Raw genomic sequence first — 19,955 nt, forward strand, 5'->3', positions numbered from 1 at the left:
ATGTCTCAATGTTGTATCCTTTACTCTATCCTTTGTTCTTCTCTAACTAATTCTACAATTCACTCTTTCTTCATAACTTCTAAGTCACCATGAATGCTCTATAAATTATCCTTTTCATTCTTTCAGTTCCTTACAGACTCATTGCACTCATCATAGATAGTTTAGGGTTTTGTCCTCCTTAAGAAGACTAGGTGACTTAGAGTTAGGTATGAATCTACAACTGAGATTAATCCATTTTGCCGCTTAAACCTTCCCATTTTTTGATTAGTTGCATCTACTTGCATAGGGAATCCAAATATAGATTTGTTCTTATCTCCAAAATATCAAAATCTATCCTTAAGTCAGCTAAAAAATGGTTTACATATAGCTTTTTTTGCCATTACAAACAAATATTTCAAAACTGTGTCACTCGGCATATGAAGTCCCTAATGGTCGGCATACACTGTTCTTTATACTGTGACTCGACACCTGTATTGATCAACATCCACTATATACTGACTCTTGAATCACTCAACATGGTTTATCTGCTCGGCACTTGAGTGACTCGGCACTCATTGTAACTCGACATAGTCTTAAGTTTACATGTTGTGCTCAACATGTATTACTAGTTTGGCATGAACTAAGTAAATGGCTTCAATGTGTTGACACTTAGTTGTCAAAACCAATTTGAGATCAACACGTGGAGGATGATGGGAGGAAGGTGGGTCGGGGGTTGGTGACCCCACCCACCATGACATTATATATATATATATATATATATATATATGTTAATTAAAATAAACAAATTCACCACCCTCGCCATTCAATTTCCATTTCATATATATATGAGGTTTTTCCCCCAAAAAAGCTGATAGGAGTAATATGGAAAAATAATCAAATCTGTATTGGGCTAGATTACTTCTAGCTGGGAAGGGAAAGGATAAAGATGAAAAATAATGTGGTGGTTTCTAGGGGTTTTCTTTTAGCCTTAGTTGTTTGTTTGTTTTATGTTGCTACTTGGTTTGCTAGTTTACAGCTTACTCATAGACTTGGGTTGGCTTGTTTTTGCCAATAGTTTTAAAAACTAAACTTTAATAGTATGTTTGGTACTATAGTCTTTAGATTTAGTATAGACGATATGCTGATAGATGTAAATGATTGTGTGTTATTTTTGGGCTGGGTTGGTTTTGCTTGTGCCAATAGTTGATGTTCTGAACAATCATAGTATGCTTAGTACTATAGTTTCTGAATTAGTATAGTTGACTCTCTGTTAGCTATATTTTTTGGTTAATAGTTGTAGTCCTCTGTAGTAAGTGATTGCCATCTGCTTGTTTTGCTGGTAGTATGTTGGTTGATAACTTTTTGGATGAAAGAGCCGAACCCCTTGTTTTGGTTGCTTTTTATTTCAAGAACAATCAAATTTGTATAGATAATCAGAATTTCATTTTCAACATACAACTTCTCTAAAAATTTACAAACAAGGGTTTGCTAATTCTTAAATCATATACAAATAATCTTGAAAAATAAAGAACAATAAATTTACAACAAGGGTTTCAACCCAATTTAAAACTCAGAAAACATATTTATCCAAACATGAAGAAGACATAATTTTAAAGAACGAAAAACTACTTTACAAATAACCCACAAGATTTTACCTAAATTTGATGCTAATATGACAACGCACGGAGCACACAAGTATTCCTTTTTCTTCTGAAACCCTTCTTCTCAAAAATTGCTCCTCTAAATCTTGGTTATTGACAAATAAACTTTAATTCTCTAATAAAGAGTTTTTTCCCAATTTAGGGCTTCGTTTGTGCAATTGCGGGAAAAGCTCTTTTCCTTTATTATTTATTATATTTTAATTTTCATGTGCAGCCTTTTGCAAATTAATTAAAATATCTTTATTAACTAATTTTATTTTTCTCTTTAATTAATTCTCGAGATGTTTTTGATAAAAATATTTATTAACTTAAGTAATAATAATATTTAGAATTTATTAGGCAAGAACCTACAACACAACAGTAACTTGTGAACCTCTCATGTGGGAGGTTTTAGGTTCGAATTTGCTTAACACATAAAAATAATTAATTACAATAAATAACAATAGTTAATCTAGGCTTCAGTCATTTATTGATAAAAATAACATAAAATATAGTGTTTATTTAAAAATAAACTCCTATATATATTATTATTAAATTCAATAAATATTATTACGCCCAAAATTAGACTTTAACTAAATCTTTAAATTCAATCTTTTATTTAATTCATTTCTCAATTGATTAAATATTAAATTTCCTTTATAAATTTTTTATTAAATTAAATCATTAAATATTCTTTTAAATCAATTTAATTATAACAGAAAATTACCAAAGACCCACAAGACTAAAAATGAAAACCCATTATAAAGTACAAAATACTAGATCAAGCTCAATGGTCAAAATCATGAATTTACATCACTTGACGAATTTGGAAGGGTAGAAAACTCAGAAACTTGTCCTACTTTTTAAGACAATTGGCTTAAGTTTAGGATTTGGACTCAAGAATTATCTCCTCTCTTTTACCATTGAGATACTACGATAGGCTACGCTCATCCTGGCAATTCATGAAAGTTGATAACCAATACCTGCAATCTACATAAAATTTATGCATGTACATACACATATATTCTAAACTAAACAAGCAATGGCGGGAAGTGGTGCATTATGTAAAACCCGACTAGCAAGTGACTATGACTCCCTCCCTCGACAATATCAGAAACATCATACATAAAGTAAAATATTCAGGTACACTATACACATGCAAGTATGGGGTAGGTATCCATAAAAACATATATAAATAATCCATCTAACTATCATCATGAATAGCTAGAATCACTGTATACAATCATCATCGAAGAATAATCATGCATACATAAAATAATTAGTACCAAAGTATTTATCATATAATCAACTGAGTATGTAATAATATCCAACAATCTGGAAAACAAATGTCACTGATCATCAAGCATAAACATAAAAGAATTAAAATTTAAAAGACGTTATTAAAATTCTAATTTTGGCGTATTTATATTTATTTTATTTAATAATAATTTATTCAGGAGTTTCATTTTAATAATAAACTCTAAATAATATTATTAGTTGAATTAATAAATATTTTATTAAAAATGTCTCACGAATTAATAAGAGAGAGAGTATAAATTTAATAAAATTTATTTTAATTAAATTGCATAATTATGCATGAAATTAAAATAATAAAATAATAAAGGAAAAGGGTTTCGCGTAATTGGACAATCAAAGCCCTAATTTGGGGAAAACTCTTTATTAGGAAATTAGAGTTCATTACTCCACACACAGGTTTGGAGGAGCCGATTTTTGAAAAGAGGATTTTGTGCAGAAGTTGCTTGTTCTTTGATTTCTCTGTCTTCTCTATGTTTGTGAATCTATTTTCAAAATTCAATTGAGTTGAAACCCTTGAATGTGATTTTATAGTTCTTTGTTTGAGAAACCATTGTATATGAATTGAGAATCTGAAACCCTTGTTGTGATTCTATTTTTTTTCATTTCTAAATTGTTTGTAAACAAATGAAGATTGAAATCCTTGTGTATGAATTTGATTGTTCTTCATTTTTAAAAACCTCTGTAAGCAATTTGATGATTTGAAAACCTTGTTTTATAAGTAGAGATTTGTATTGTGGTTTTGATAAGATTTGATAAAAGAAATCAAAATTTGATATGGTCTAAATTCGATTGATCGTTCGTAGTATTCCTATCAGATCTAGTATGTAATTTGGTTATATGTATATAATTACCATATTAAATAAATCTACTGTGATAATTATATATATATACATTAAAATGGAATTACTTTGAAATTTAACAATTTAAAATAAATTGGATTTTGCATTTTGTACAGGGGCATGCATTTTATTTGTTTGTTATAATCATAATAATAATAATAGGGTGGGCGGGGGCCACCACCCCCCACCCACCTTTCCCCCCCTTCTTTTTCATTGCTGGTGACAATGTAGCTACCCACGACAGGGCTACTGCGACACCCTTACGAGCCAACGAACTTTAAACATTGAGGTAGGGTGTGTTTAATTATTTATTTATTATTTTAATTCTAATAAATTTATATAATATTTATATTATATGTTAATTTGAATATATTAAATGTTAATAGTTAATAAATATTAAACGTTATTAATATTAATAATTATTATTATATTAATAGATTAATAATTATTTTATTAATATTTAATATAAGTTATTTTTCTAATAAATAAATAATTATTATCTTTAGTAATTTAATGATTATTATTACTTTTAAATAATTTTTAAATTAAAGATTTAATTGTCAAGTATATTTGGAAAGCAAATTTGAGGATTGCAATTTGGAAAATGATTGTTTTAGTAAACTTGGGTTTTACTTGATGGTCCAACTGTATATGAAAATCTAATATTAGAGGAATTTTATTTCATTGTTTGATAATTCGAAAACCTAGTAGTCTTGATACTTTGGTAATGAAAAATGAAACTTTGGTTGTGTATCGAATCTTTGTGTTTTGAAAACCTAATGAACTATGAAAACACTTGTTTAATACTTGATGAGATGTATGTTATATTTCATGTTGGCGTTCGGGTTTGACTTATTACTTTGACCAAATCAGAATGTTTACTAGAGGCTTGGGCATTTTGTTCTGTGATGATGTTATGTATATGATCTTTTATACCTAACCATGGTGATGTAGTCACATGTCTTTTGTGATGAGTTTAATCTATTGGTTGTTATTGCTTTACAATTTTCTTATATAGGACTGAGGTGATTATTGTATTTTATCTTTTAGTGCTTTCCAGTTGCTTGTATAAGACTAGGGTGATATTGAGATTTGACCTTTGGATGCTTTCTAGTTGCTTGTATAGGACTAAGGTGATTAGTGTGCTTTATCTATAGGTGCTTTTCGGTCACTTGTAAAGGGCTAAGGTGAAAACTGTGATTTTATGATTTGTACTTTTATGAGCCTAGGGTAGGTAATCTGTGTGTATGTTGGGAAGTGTCTTGCAATGAAGGCTAGAGCCTAGAGTGATTGCCTAGGTAAACCATTGTAAGTTGTTTTAATAAGTGATAACATTTCATTAAATGGGTTTTAAAACAAATTAAAAAGAGTTTGTGTTTTCCTCGCCCATGCCTTGAGTGCTAGTACAGGCTAGGATGGGAGTAGAGAGGATGCTTGGTTGTGACCTTGCTTCGTTAGTATGTCTTGTTTGTACGAAAGGATACTGGTGCCACATAGAGACATTAGGGGGTTAGAGTCTAGAGAGGCTACGAGGGTAACCTTAGAGTTGGCTCATGCGATGACACTTGTCGACTTACATAGTAGATTTCCTACGTGTCATTGTTGCCTCTGGGATTAGTTGATACTTGTGCCTTGGTACCATTTGAGATAGTTTGCTTTCAGGTGTTTCCTTGACCTAGATGTTGGTTATGACTTGTGTTTTAATATACATATGGGACTTGAGTTTATCTCCCCAGTGTGGTGGGAGTGGGCCATTTAGGATCCACGAGGTCAGGTGGTAGTGCATTTTCTTATACCATTGAGATCCGACAGCTGGATGTCATTGCTTGATATGTTTGGGCTGATGTTCCTTTCTATCTGATCTTGTATTTCTATTGGATGGTTATATCTTGTTATAATGTATTTGATTATCAAAAATTTTATGAGATGATGTATTATATTCATGATGTATATTCTTTGAGCTTTTCATACCCTATGACTTATTCAGTGGATGTTAAGCATTCTGATTATTGCCAAGTGACATCTTTTATAATTGTATATTATTTAATTGGAATTGTACTTGTAGTTATTTTTTGATGCTAGATTTGTTATGTTTTAGATTTAGTGTTAATTAAACTTAAATTTGATTCAACATCGTGGGACCCTTAAGAGATGTAATATTTTATGATGGTTTTATGTATGTGATTAATGCTTCCACTATACTATATCTGATGTTGTTTAGTTATTATCTTTAATTATTATTTTTTGACAAACTTAGTGAAACTTTAGGTTAATTTATTTTGGGGTCCCTGGCAGGGCGTTACATAAAGTTTCATCCTTAAAAGGTCCAATACTAAAATTAACCATGTGTTATTCTCTAACCTGCACCCAATGATCATCTTGAAATTAACTAATGCCATAAGGAGTAGGATGTTTCAATATTTGCAAACCAAGTTTCCTAACCATCTCTTCATAAACAAGATTATCAATACTACCTACATCCATAATAAGTTTACAACATTTGCCTCTAGCCTTAGTTTTTAATAAGTTTCTTCTTTGCACTGGTTCCACATCATGCTTAGCCAACAATATTCTTCTCATAAAAGAGATTCTCCAAAGTTTGGCGAAGCCAAATAAACATGAGAAGATTCTACTTTCTGTTCTTCTTGTACTACCAAGTTCTATTTTTCAATTCTCACACTAGGACATTCAAAATCTTAGCATCTATCCTTACCACATTAAAAAAAAAGTACCTTTGAATACTTAATTTTTTTTATAAATAACTTGCTTAACCTTATCTACCTTAGTCACTTGTTTACCTTTGTTTCTTCCTAACTTTTCTTCAGCCTTCAATGTCTATTGGTAAGCATCTTCATTCAAACTAAGTTTCAACATACTCAATTCATATTGAACATTGAATTTCAAACCATTAACATACCTTGCAACCTTTTCCATAGAAGATTCACAATGTCTAGATCTAATTTGTATTTTGTAAAATTCTTTAGTATAATTCTTCACAAACATATCTTTCTACTTTAAGGTCTACAATTTCTTAAATAATTCAAGTTCATAGTCTTCAAGAATGAATTTAGCCTTCAAAGATTAGAAACCATGAGTTTCCATCTACTAATCTCAGGGTCATCATTATCTTCTCTATCCTTATGTTATTCTTTCCACCACAAGGATGCATGACCTTTCAACTTAGTTTGTGGTAACCTAACTCTCTGTGGATCTACAATTATTTCAAGAAAAAAGTAATCCTCAAGTTCATTAATCCAATCAATCAATTCCTTACGATTTAAAGAACTAAAATAATTTGAAACTTCCATTCTAAGACTCTTGTCAACTTGTGCTATAGCACACAATAATATTTCTTCTTCTATAGGGATCTCTACTTTAGGTACTTTGAGATCTTCAATAGCTTGAATGTATTCCTCTTCTAATTTAATATTCATTCTCATGCCATTCAAAGTATTTTGGATCTCATTCCACATCTCAACCTTTAATTCTTCAAACATATGCCAACCTCCTAGGATTCATTCTTCTAGGTGGCATACTAAATTACAACAAGGTGTAACTATCTCCAACTTTGATGATCTATCCAACAACAAAGATCAAAAGGTATGTAACAGGATTCAACAACTTGAACAAGTCCTCTACAATTACAAGCCACAACCATGATCCACCACCTTACAACCAAGAATTTCAAGTCTTCATAAGCTCACCAAACTTAACTATAACCAAATCAGCAACAATCACATCTAACTACTCTCTGATAAGTCACCAACAAGATCAACCTTTGCTCAACAAGATCAAACTACACTTTGATACCATTTGATGTAATACAAGGCATGTGTATATCCAAAGGAGATTACCAAACCCCCAACAAATACAACACAATAGAAGTATACCAATATGCAATTAAAAATAACACACTTTATTAAAAGAGATCTTCATATACACCATTGAATACCGCTTGATTACACAATTGGAATACAAAATGATAAGCATTATGTCAGGGTGTAAAGCCTTCCCAATTACAGCCAATTACATTCCATATTATAGACCAAAACTCGCTACTCTTAAGCTTCCTCCAAGTATCTACTCAATGATTTCTTGAATGGTATATTTGAATACTAATCTACAAGACTCAAGAACATTACATAAATAGCCATCAGACATGCAGGTTGGCTTTGAGCTCACAATATGCAATAATAGGAAACATGTTATATAATATAGGATTGAATCTCAAATAATTAATGACTATATACATAATACATGATATAACATTATGTAGCCTCCAATATAAATCCATATGTTAACCAATTTCCTATATCTAAGTAAGATAACTCTTAAATATAGAACCTCACCGAATTAAATACTAGGTATCGTATTAAGAACAACATAGGAAATTAGCACCCAAGAGGATAACACATAGGTTCTACCAGTTGTAACATTAAAGTCTACACACTTAAGATAATGATCTATGATAGGTCCACAATATGAAGCCAAGCTCATAGAATCTGGAAAGAACAAATAAGTGTTCATCAAATCAAATTGTTAGACAAATAATTGAAAAATAGAAAACACGCAAATATATATTTTGGGGATGCAAGATTGTCAATAGCCCAAGGATGCTCCTACATCAAGAATGCTCCAATCAAAGTGTTTCTCTATGAATTCAAACAATTATTGGACATAGATTAGAAGATAAATGAATGTGCATTCAATGCCTTCAATTATCCTTATATATCAATAAATCATATAAAATATGTACTAAATTTAGTCATGATAGGAATGAAATGGGTAGGGAGTTGATAAAATTCAAATTTATAAATTTGAGATTTAAGGTTCAATCCTATAAGTTATAGGATTGGCTTGAGACACATGAATGAACATATTAATGCAAGAGATAAATTTTGGACATGAGAGTCAATAATAAACATAATACATTTGAAACATTTGAAAACATATATGTTTGAATTATAAAGTTGAGAAGTCTAAGAAGTTGAGACTAGAATGGTAAATGTAAAGCTAGTGCTAAAGGAGCCACGAAGACCAAAATAATAACCACTCTTAAACATATACCCAAGTATTAAAATAGAATATAATCAAAACCAAGAGAGCCCCCAACAAAAAGACACCAAGTTCACCAAGATTGCGAATGAGGTAAATTACATATGTTTCATTGATTGTAATTCAAACACATATTTACTTTTTTATTTAGACATTACTTAGAGAGAGAACCTCTCACCTCATTTACTTTGTCCACTACACAACTGTTTGAAAAAGCCACTTTCTAACTTTCATCTACATTTTCCATTGCCTATTGTAGACACACTTGTCAACACTTAGTTGTATGAAAATGATTTGAGATACTACTACAACAAGCATTCACCTAATAGACCACTTCCTCAATATCACAATGAAGCAAATGCAAGCTATCCACACTTAAAAAGTATGGAGAGACAACTAAGTGTTTGATGATAATGCCTAAAGTCAAACAAAAAATTTGATATAGCCTCTCATATACCAACACACAAAGCTCCATCCATAACCTTGGCGAGCTCTCCAATCATCTTAGTCTACAAGTATAACTCAATGTTTTTAATTTCTCTCTCCAAAAAAATGAAATTGGCCACCATCTCATCTTTGAAAACCTTGCATTGCTTTGGCATTTGTTTCACTCCCTACACTCTACCTAGATTGCTTCATAATGCCATAGTGTTGCACCACTCCACACCACTCACCAACTCCATATGCCATAGAAACAAGTAAAATGTCCACCTTCTTAAATGCACACCAATTCAAATCATAAGAAAATAACCTATGTTGTGAACTTAGAATGGGCGAAAACATGATCTTAATAGGTACCTTCTTATCACTATTCCTACTGCTCAAATATAATAAATTACTCAAATATAATAAATAACATTATGAACACCTATACCTCCAATCAATTATTTGATTAGAATATATAGATAACATATCTTTATGTATATAATCAAAGACAAACCTATTTCACACAAATATATTTATCAACATTTAGTTATATTAAGAATTTCTTCAAATGCTTCTCAAAAAAACATTTTAAACAAAACTTCCCATGACATTTATAATTCAGTTGAATTTACAAATTTTTATTCTATGTTTAAGAAAACTTGGTAGAAATAATAAAATAAGTAAATTATTTTTTTTTCACAAAAAATAATAATTTCTAAGCTGATAGAACAACACTCTTCCATCCACTTGCTAACAAATATAAACTCCAATTTAAAAAAACAAAAAATTTCAAATACTTTGACCATAAACAACAATTTTTGTTAAGTAAACAGCTCTCTTCCTAAAAAAAATAAAATTAAACTCTTCTCATTACACCCTTAACCTAATTGATATGAAACTAATAAGCTAAATATTTAACCTCTTTTATGTATTCATGCCCTATATTATTATTAGTCCCTGCCTATTTATAGGCAGGGTACTAATATTTTTTTTTACCCCCCCTTTCTATTAATTTTTGGAGAACAATTACTCTATTTCTAAAGTTATTGCTAAAGTTCAACAAACTTTCTATTTTAAAATTAATTTATGCTGATTTATTACCTTTTTCTAATTGGTCCATTACATTTTTGGTGGGGTTTATTTTATTTTTCCATTTCAAAAAATACAATATTTTCTAACATGCATTAATGAATTCATTAATTGCACTCTATCTTTTACATATTTGTGACAAGTGCATTATTAATTACAACTTTATCTTTTGTATATCTGTCACAAGTTCATTAGAGTTATAAAATAATTACAACTTTATCTTTTAGATATTTGTCACAAGTTGATTAGATTTATTAACCTTGTTCGGTCTTCTTGTGCTGCCAGTTGTTCTTTATGGGTGTGAATTATGGGCCAGCAGCACTACTATAGCACAATGGAAACAAATCGAAGGAATCCAAAAGCGCTTGATTACAAGCAAGTTTAAAATTAAAAGCACTGTTCCATATGACATCATGCTAAGTGAAATGGGGGCTGCGCCTATCGAGGCACTTGCTATGGTTCGCCTTTTAAGCTATCTAAAAAGAATCGAAAAAATGGAAGAGGATAGATGGCCGAAAGTTGTCTTTAGGGACACACTATGTAAGCGAAAAAGGACATGGATGCAACAAAACATCAAGTGGATGAGTAAATGAAATATTCATTTCAATATGTGCCTCACAAATAATAAAGAAATAAAGGTCTTTGTTATGGAGAAATTCTACAAGAGAAATTGGGGAAGCGAGATTGGGAGGAAGAAACTATATTATATAAATGAGTTCGACCCCACTTGTGATCAACTCGAAAAAGTGTACATAGGAGCCAACATTTCTTGGAGAGCTAAAATTCTTATTGCTCAGCTGAGAACCAACTCTCACCAACTTCGTTGTGAGACCAGGTGCTGGAAGAGGCCAAAGGAGGCTTGGGAAGAGAGAATTTGCAGATTTTGCAATTCTGGGAAAGTGGAAATTGAACAATACTTTATTCTAGAATGTGAGGCCTACAAGGATAGCAGGGATAAGTTTGCGGATACTATATGTGACAGTTCTTGGCATAACCTGTTCAACGAAGAGTACATTGAGAAATTGGGGGGGCTCATCATTTAGTCTACACAAGAGGCGAACAACGCTACTTAAGTCTGCTTGAGTTGTCTTGCTGTCCCATAGGCTATTTTTAGCCTCGTGGACGTTAAAATTTTATCTATCTATCTATCTATCTTAAAAAGTCATATTTTTATCTTTCACAACAAAAATAATGTCTTATCAATATTAATATTTAGTTTTGAATATAGTATTTAAAAATGTTAATATATTTTATATTATTTTAAAAATTGGTTTTATATAAATCAATAATTATTAAATTTGATTTTTAATTAAAATATATTATTGCTATTAAGAATTGTATTGCTTTATATATATAAACTTTACTATATATCAATTAAAAAAATTAAAAAAAATTAATCTCCAAATTTAACTTATGTAATAAAATTCTAAAAATCTTAAATTTCTTAGTTAAAATTCTATTCATTCAAATCTCGCAATTTTACAATGCATTACATTATGTTGTATATTTTTAGACAATGGCTAATCGCCACATTATTTTATAAAATTAAAATTTAAAATATTAACTAAAAATCTAAAATAAATTTGCTAAAATTTATAACTTCCTGTAATTTTAACAAATATTATGTCCAATTTGTTTCCTAAAGAGAGGGACTCCAGCGCTCAAAGAGCTCTTCTTATTATTATAATCATTCCACACACCAAAACAGACGGCTGGACCATAAAAGCACTTTCCCTGCCCATAATTTTTCGGCTCCTCATTTGAATTGCTGAGCTTGGTAAAGTGTGTTACATTACCTGCGAAAATATTACTTGCGCACAACCACATTCGATTCGCCTTCACTAGTTTGCCAACCATTCGAGTGCCAGCAGGGGTTTTAGGTGTTTGGGAGTGTTGCTTGTTGCACAAGCGCTGAAAAACAGAAAAGAGAAAAAAAGTTCCTCTTGATTCTCCAAAGGCCTTTTTAGAAGGGAGCTCGACGCTTGATAACCGGGGCATCATATGAATTGAACCACAAGTAGCTGTTTGGAATTGTCAAGGCAGAGGATAAATCTGGGCGAATGGGGGATATCACAAGTGTAGCGCAGGCGGTGATTGCAGCGTTGGACTGGAACTCCCCTGCTGAAACCAGGCGTTCTGCTTCCGCTGCTCTCGATTCCGTATGTACCTTCTCGTACCCTATCCTGAACCTCCAGGAATGTTGCCCTCCTGTCGCACTATAATAATATGCAGCACAAGCATAGTAAAAACTAAAAACATGTAATGCATTAGCCACGGAGATTAGTAATTATGATCACATTTTTTGGGATGAGTACGTTGTCCAGATTTAAGCTTATACAAATTGATAATTAAAATCACATTATTTTGGTATAGGTAGTTGGGTATATACAGCTAATTTAATTTTATGGAAATATGCTCCTCTGTTTTGTTATCTAAGTCAATTTTTTAATTAAAATAATTAAAAGTTGATTTATGTATAGCTTGTATATACATAGTCTTGGGTGATTTTGATTGGATGGAGAGATAATTCTCTGTTTTGTTATCTAAGACCTTTTTAAAAATTAGATAATTGAATAAAGCTGATGCATGGATAGCTTGTATATCTCGTGTGTGTATTTGCCCTGGTATGTAAGATAATTAAATGATACAGACTTATGTATAGCTTCTATATGTATACTTATCTCCTCGTATCTAGGTTGAATTTCATTGAAATAAATAGTTAAACAGCTGAGACATGTATAGCTGTATGGACATATATAATAAATAGTTAAAGAAAGCCGATGTATTTATAGCTATGTATACTTATATAATAAATAATTAAACAAAGCTGATGTACAGCGTTATATACACATAAAAGCAATATATACATGAAATTGAACTTACATATCTGAACAGAGGCGTATCTCTTCCATTAAATTCCCCTTAGACTTCCATTGATGTTGTTAGTTAAGATACATCACAACCAGATTGGATGGTATAATTTGCTTGATTTACTATTCAACATTTATCCTTAACCACAACACATGTATGTGTTGGACGCGGTAATGAGCCCAACTCATCTTTTAACATTTTCTCCCAACCACAATGTTTGTGTTGTTGGTTATGGTACTCATAATCAAAATTGGGCTTGGTGATTTACTTGATTCCTCATTCAATATTTTTCCTCAACCATAACATTTGTGTTGGATATTGTAATAAGCTTGATCCTATCATATATCTTCACATCTATCCATCATAATCAATGAACTCTTACTAAACTTTGAAAAGTAGAAACCATGCAAAATGACAAAACAACACACAAAGATCCATCATATCTTCAATGAGAATTTTATATTAACTTCAACATGGTCTTGGCAATGATCTTTGGTTTGATCCTACTGCTACTCCTACTTCTTGCTCCTTTCTGATCTTCTAATCTTCTCGACTTTATAAATGAGAAGGCCAAGCCTTTTATAGACCTCCCAATTACAAATTATGTGCCCAGATTGATTCCAATCAATGACCAAGATAATTCCACGGAAACCCTACGTGGGTAGTTACAGCTACCACCTACAAACATTAATGTCTTTGAATGGGAAAATTACAAATCTTTTAGTAAACATCCTTTTAAGGATGAGCAATAAGAAAATTGCTTGTACTAATACAATAAATGCTTGTAGTAATCCTTCATCATCAATTGATCAGCTTCCTTACTCCTGAAGTGTTCTTGATGTTTTTCCATCTCAAATGTCCATAATTTAATTTTAATCTCTATAAATGTTCTTCTTTGCTGTGTTTTGGAATTCCATCTTCATTGCTTGTGTTCTGTCATCTTCATTTTCATGGCAATCTTCTGTATTATTGATTTGAATCTTCATCACCTTGTTGCTGTCGTCTTTCATGTGGTTGTTGACTTGGACCATTGCAGTTGTATTTCCATTTTTTATCTTTTGCTATTGTCCCCTTGATTGTAATCTTGATCTTCTCTTACATTGATTAAGTTTATCACAAGGTAATCCTTTTCCTCAAAGTCAGTGTCATTGTGGAGTCCTTAATATTTTCTATACCTTCTTTCTTCAATATCTTGATGTTTTCTATTTTCCATGTTGCAATGTCCTTCCTTGGATACACTTGTTGAGTCCTCCATGTCGTATTCACCTTCATATTGATCAAGGAGTTTGTAGCATCTTTAACTTTTGAAGAAATTTGGTTCCTTGCCATCTTCTTGATCTTGAGTGTCTTCTCATCTTCTTATTAAGTGCCATTCCTTCCTCAAACTTGATACTGTGCAAGTTCTCTTGAACATATTGATGTCTTCCTCGAACAACTTGAATACCTTGAGCTAGTCCTCCCTTGTCGACTTCCTTGATCATTATCTATCATCCTCTCCATGTTTTAACCTGTGCATTGATCCTTGCATCAAACCTGAAAAGAAGAGAAAATTTCGGATCATAGTTAGGAAATGCAAGAAAAGTAGAACTTCAACATTTTTTCATGATAATCAGCTCCTCAAAGGACATGATCTCAATCTTGAATTAAATTTGCATATGGATGAGGAAATGTGATTCATCCTTTACAATCTTAAATACTTAATTTGGAAGCTCCTTTTGAAATTGCTGATTACCTGAAAATGCATTATTTTGATGAAGAGTTTTGTTCTTTAATGATGGTAATCTACACTTGATCTTGATCAAACTCTGATTTCAAGTTCATGAAACAATTCTGATTTTCGCTTTTATATACCCAGATCTGAATCTGAAAAATGTACTTTTTGATGTGGTGATTTAATTCTGATTTTGGTTTCTTGAATCCGATTTCTGACTGATGTAATTCTGAAATTGTACTTAAATTCTGATCAATTCCTCCTTCCTTGCTGGAATTTCCCTTTAATTCTGATCAGAAATCACATGCTGCTAGAAAATTCGCACCCTAGGTCTGCCCTGATTCACGTTGAGATCATATTTACATTGTCCTTAATGCAGATTCTTGTTCGAACTGCATCTGAGTTCTGAAGAATTCACACCTGTTAGGGCATACTTTTGCATTTCTATGGAAGACTTTAACACCCCTGGGGAAGACAGGTTTTGCCCTAATATGCTGGATAAATTTGCGTGTCTCTTCTTTTTTACTTACACCTGCTTTGAATTCGCTAAAGTTCTGATTTGAATCAGCTTCTAGATCTGGAATTTGCGCTTCTTATTTGAAATGACCCCTATCTGCTTTGATTTTCAGTTGTTATTGTTTTGGATTTGAATTGAATGATGCTTGAAATGAAGTCCTTTGACTGCATATATATAGAGTGCTTCATGAAAAGGTGTGACTTTATCCTTCAAGGAAGGGGCTGATCCTCGTAGTGTTTGTTTTAAATTTCAAATTTGTATTAAACAATTACTTCTTTACAGGCACTCAGCTTGATAGGGCCGACCCTATAAAGAGGTGACTTGAATTTGCACATGCTTTCATTAGGGAAGAATTGACTTGCAAATCTGTCCTTATGAAAGTGTTGATTTGGATTTTCATCTCAATAAGAGCATCGTGATTTGAGGATTTGTCCACTTGAAGAGGACAATTTCACTTTTGTCCAAATGAGAGCGATGGTTTGATGATCTGTCCACTTGAAGAGGATGATTTTCAGATTTAACTTTTTATTCCCATGAGGAGATCAATTTTGATTTTTTTATCTTAAGAAAGGAATAACTTTCAAATTTATCCTTAAGAATTTAATTATTTCATTTGTTATCCTAATGAAGAGGATGATTTTCTTAGGTTTTTTCCACAATACATCACTCTTGTATGGAATTTTCCAGGAATATCCTTGATCTTTGTCAAATGCTCCCGCAACGATGTCTTCTCTTCCCTCACGATATAGACGAGCATATTTTTCAGGACATCCATTCCTCATGAGAGAGAAGAACATATTTTTTAGCAAGAAGGCCCTTCCTTTATTTCACGTTTTGTGCAAGTCTTGTAGGTGCTTCCAAGTCTTTAGAGAGTTTTTCCGAAGGGAACCTATAGAAGCATTTTACATATCATTGATAACAATTTGATGAATATGATGACTTCACACATATGTTGATCAGATTTATCCTAGTGTTTACTTGTAATTGTTGGCTGAGTGTCGGTAGGACAATCTTATCGAAACATTTGTACTTGAAGATTGTGAGTGTGTGTTGTTTCCAAGTGTGGCAATTTTTGCTAGCAAAATGATGGTGTTGCCTTCTACTGTAATGTTGGTTAATGAAGCCATCCTTTTTGCAATATGAATCATGAAAAATAAAATCTTGTTGTCACAACAAAAATTGGTGTTGCAAGATTCAAACTCTACCCAAATTCGACATTTGATTTTTGGCTTGGCCGTGGACTTGGACAAGGAACTTGGTGCCTAGACGTAGACTTAAATTGATAAACTCAACAAATTAAAAGATATTTCAAGATTTAAGACTTGTTTAGTGCGCCCTTTATTAGTTCAATCTCAAAGACACAATAATCTCATCAAATATAAGCTACTTTGATCACATAAACAAGTATGTACAGACCAAACTTGTGATTTTTCCGGAATAAAACCCATGCGATTTGCAATCAGAAAAGAAATCAGATTGTAGCAGAATATAGCTAAGACTTCTTTTAGAGAAACCCATGAATTCTTGCGAATTTAAAAATTTGACCATGTTGTTTTTTTCGCCAAAAACCCTTGCATGGATCTGTACAACTTCCTTTTTCGTACTTTTTGCATCACCTTTGTATAATTCCTCACTACAACAGTTCTTATAATTCACACATTCACTGATCCCAAGGTCTTACTTGGGCTCTGGTACTATTTTGAGGTTTTTGCACCATCTCCCCATTGCAAATGGGGACCCCCCTTTTGCTTTTTCTGTCAATAGGTGTTATTTAGGAGTAGACTGGCAACATTGTGAGAGTTGAAGCCTTGGGCTATTTGTGATATTTTAACCTGGGAAGGGAAAGAGCAAAATGAAGATTGATTGTGAGCAAATTAAAGAAGGGGCAACTTTTGAAAGATGAACAGTGGGAGAAATTAGGTCACACTCGAGAGGGCTCGACAATTTCGAAATCAGATCCAATATTGACTTAAGTGTTATCAAGAAAAAAGAAATTCTGATCATATGGGTGGAAGCAATTGAGGGGGAATGAGATTTGGATTTGAGGTAATTGAGAGAGAAACATGAAATTTGTGGATGAAGAGATGTGAAATTTGTGCTTAAAATATTTTTGTGGGAATGTTTAGTTTGGGCACGAAGATTCGACAATGCATTAGCAATGTGTTGTCATAACTTGATCAACTTTTAAGGTGACAAGTTCAGAATTGAAGCACTCAAGATCAAGTTTAACTGTAATTGTGAAGATCAATGTAAACCAATGCAAATGATTTCCGGTTGAAATGGCTTAAAAAATGCCTCATTCAATCTTCATTTCCACTCTACATCAGCCTTACTCGGGTCTGGTTTCCACCTTTGTTTTATTTGGTCTTGATTTCCACTTCAGGTTGTGGACTTTTCCTTATTTGGATGCAATTTCCACTTTATGTCCTCCGCATTTGCCTTATTTACCGTGATATTCCACTCTATGTTGTTTTCACCTGCCTTGTTTGGGCTTTGATTTCCACTTTATTCTAGACAGTTTGCCTTGCTTTTCTCTGATCTCCACCTTGCACAGGCCAACATTTGTCCTATTTGATGGTGATTTCCACCTAGTGTTTGGAGTTTTGCCTTAGTTTGCACCCAAGTCCCACCCCGATTCACCTTGAGATCATATTTACATTGTCCTTAATGCTGATTCTTGTTTGAACTGCATCTGAGGTGTGAAGAATTCACACTATTAGGGCGTACTTTTGCACTTCTTTGGCAGACTTTCACACCTCTAGGGAAGACTGGTTTTGCCCTAATAAGCTGGATAAATTTGCATGTCTCTTCTTTTTTACTTACACCTGCTTTGAATTCGCTAAGGTTCTGATTTGAATTGCATACTAGACCTCAAATTTGCACTTCTATTTGAAATCACCCCTATCTGCTCTGATTTTCAGTTGTTATTGTTTTGGATTTGAATTGAATGAGGCTTGAAGTGAAGTCCTTTGAATGCTTATGTATAGAGTGCTTCATGAAAAGGTGTGCCTTTATACTTCAAGAAGAGGGCTGACCCTCTTAGTGTTTGTTTTAAATTTCAAATTTGTATCAAATAATTCCTTCTTTATAGGCAATCATCTTGATAGGGCTGACCCTGCAAAGAGATGGCTTAAATCTGGGCATGCTTTCATTAGGAAAGAGTTGACTTGCAATTTTATTCTTATGAAAGTGTTGATTTGGACCTTCATCTCTATGAGATTATTGATTTGAGGATTTGAACACTTGAAGAGGGTGATTTCACTTTGTCCCTATTAGATCAACGGTTTGAGGATTTGTCCACTTGAAGAGGATGATTTTCAGATTTAACTTTTTGTCCCCAAGAGGAGATCAATTTTGATTTTTTATCTTAAGAAAAGAATAACTTTCAAGTTTATCTTTCAGAATTTAATAATTATATTTTTTTATGCTTATGAAGAGGATGAATTTCTAAGGATTTTTCCACAAGGTCTCACCCTTGTAAGGTTTAATCAAGGAACATCCTTGATATTTGTCAAATGCTCCTGCAAGGACATCTTCTCTTCCCTCATGATACAAAAGAGCATATTTTTCAAGACATCCATTTCTCATGATAGAGAAGAGCCTATTTTCTAGCAAGAAGGCCCTTCCTTTATTTGATGTTCTGTGCAAATCTTGTAGGCACTTCCAAGTCTCCAGAGAATTTTTTCTGAATAGAACCTCTAGAAGCATTTTATATACCATTGATAACTTGATGAATATGATGACTTCACAAGTACGCTGATCAGATTTGTCCTGGTCTTTACTTGTTATTGTTGGCCTAGTGTTGGTAGGACAATCTTATTGAAGCATTTGTATTTGAAGATTGTGAGTGCATGTTGTTTCCAAGTGTGGCAATTTTGCGAGTGAAATGCTGGCATTGCCTTTAATTATAATGTTGGTTAATGAAGCCATCCTTTTTGCAATATGAAAAACAAAATCTTGTTGTTGCAACAAAAAATGGTGTATTTGGCAAGCTGATTTTTGGCTTGGACCCAGACGGGTACTTGGACTTGAATTTGGTGCCTTAATTGATAAACTCGAGAATTTTTTTTTTTTTCAAGATTTAAAACTTGTTTAATGTTCCCTTTATTAATTCTACCTCAAACACGCAATAATCTCATCAAATTAAGCTACTTTGATCACATATTCAAGTATGTATCAATTGCATGAATATAAATTGCATATTTTATTCAAAGGAAATAACACAGTAGATATATAAATATTGTAAAATATAAAGAAAAAATCAAAGAGGATGAAATCCATAGCAAATTCACAGGTTCACTGATGCCAAGGTATTACTTGTGCTTTGGTGCTCTTGTGAGGTTTTTACACCATCTCCCCATTGCAAATGGGGACTCCCTTTTTTGCCTTTGCTGTCAGTAGGTGTTAGTTTAGAAGTAGATTGACAACATTTTTTAATGGGCACCCCTGGATGTCCCAAAAAACTAAACCAATTTGCTGAAAGGAATTTTGTCAAACAGTTTGCATTCAAC

The 19,955-nt window shown here is 32.4% G+C and overlaps 1 protein-coding gene across 5 annotated transcripts in view; it reads left to right on the plus strand.

The window, feature by feature from the left end:
* The first annotated feature begins 12,056 nt into the window (after positions 1–12,056).
* Positions 12,057–19,955, plus strand: part of LOC149561846 (ARM repeat superfamily protein) — a 240,946-nt gene continuing 233,047 nt past the window's right edge. For 3 of the 5 annotated variants that reach the window (XM_089825377.1, XM_089825378.1, XM_089825379.1), the window contains exon 1: positions 12,096–12,504. In XM_089825377.1, coding sequence (XP_089681503.1) covers positions 12,406–12,504 — 99 coding nt within the window. In that variant the 5' untranslated portion in view covers positions 12,096–12,405. Of the gene's footprint in view, positions 12,505–19,955 lie in introns of all 5 variants that reach the window. The other 2 variants (XM_089825383.1, XM_089825376.1) reach the window with 2 other exon arrangements.

The sequence above is a fragment of the Cupressus sempervirens genome, chromosome 4 (assembly GCF_028749045.1).
Source record: "Cupressus sempervirens isolate cs-2001-9-10 chromosome 4, ASM2874904v1, whole genome shotgun sequence".
Taxonomy (NCBI): Eukaryota; Viridiplantae; Streptophyta; class Pinopsida; order Cupressales; family Cupressaceae; genus Cupressus; species Cupressus sempervirens.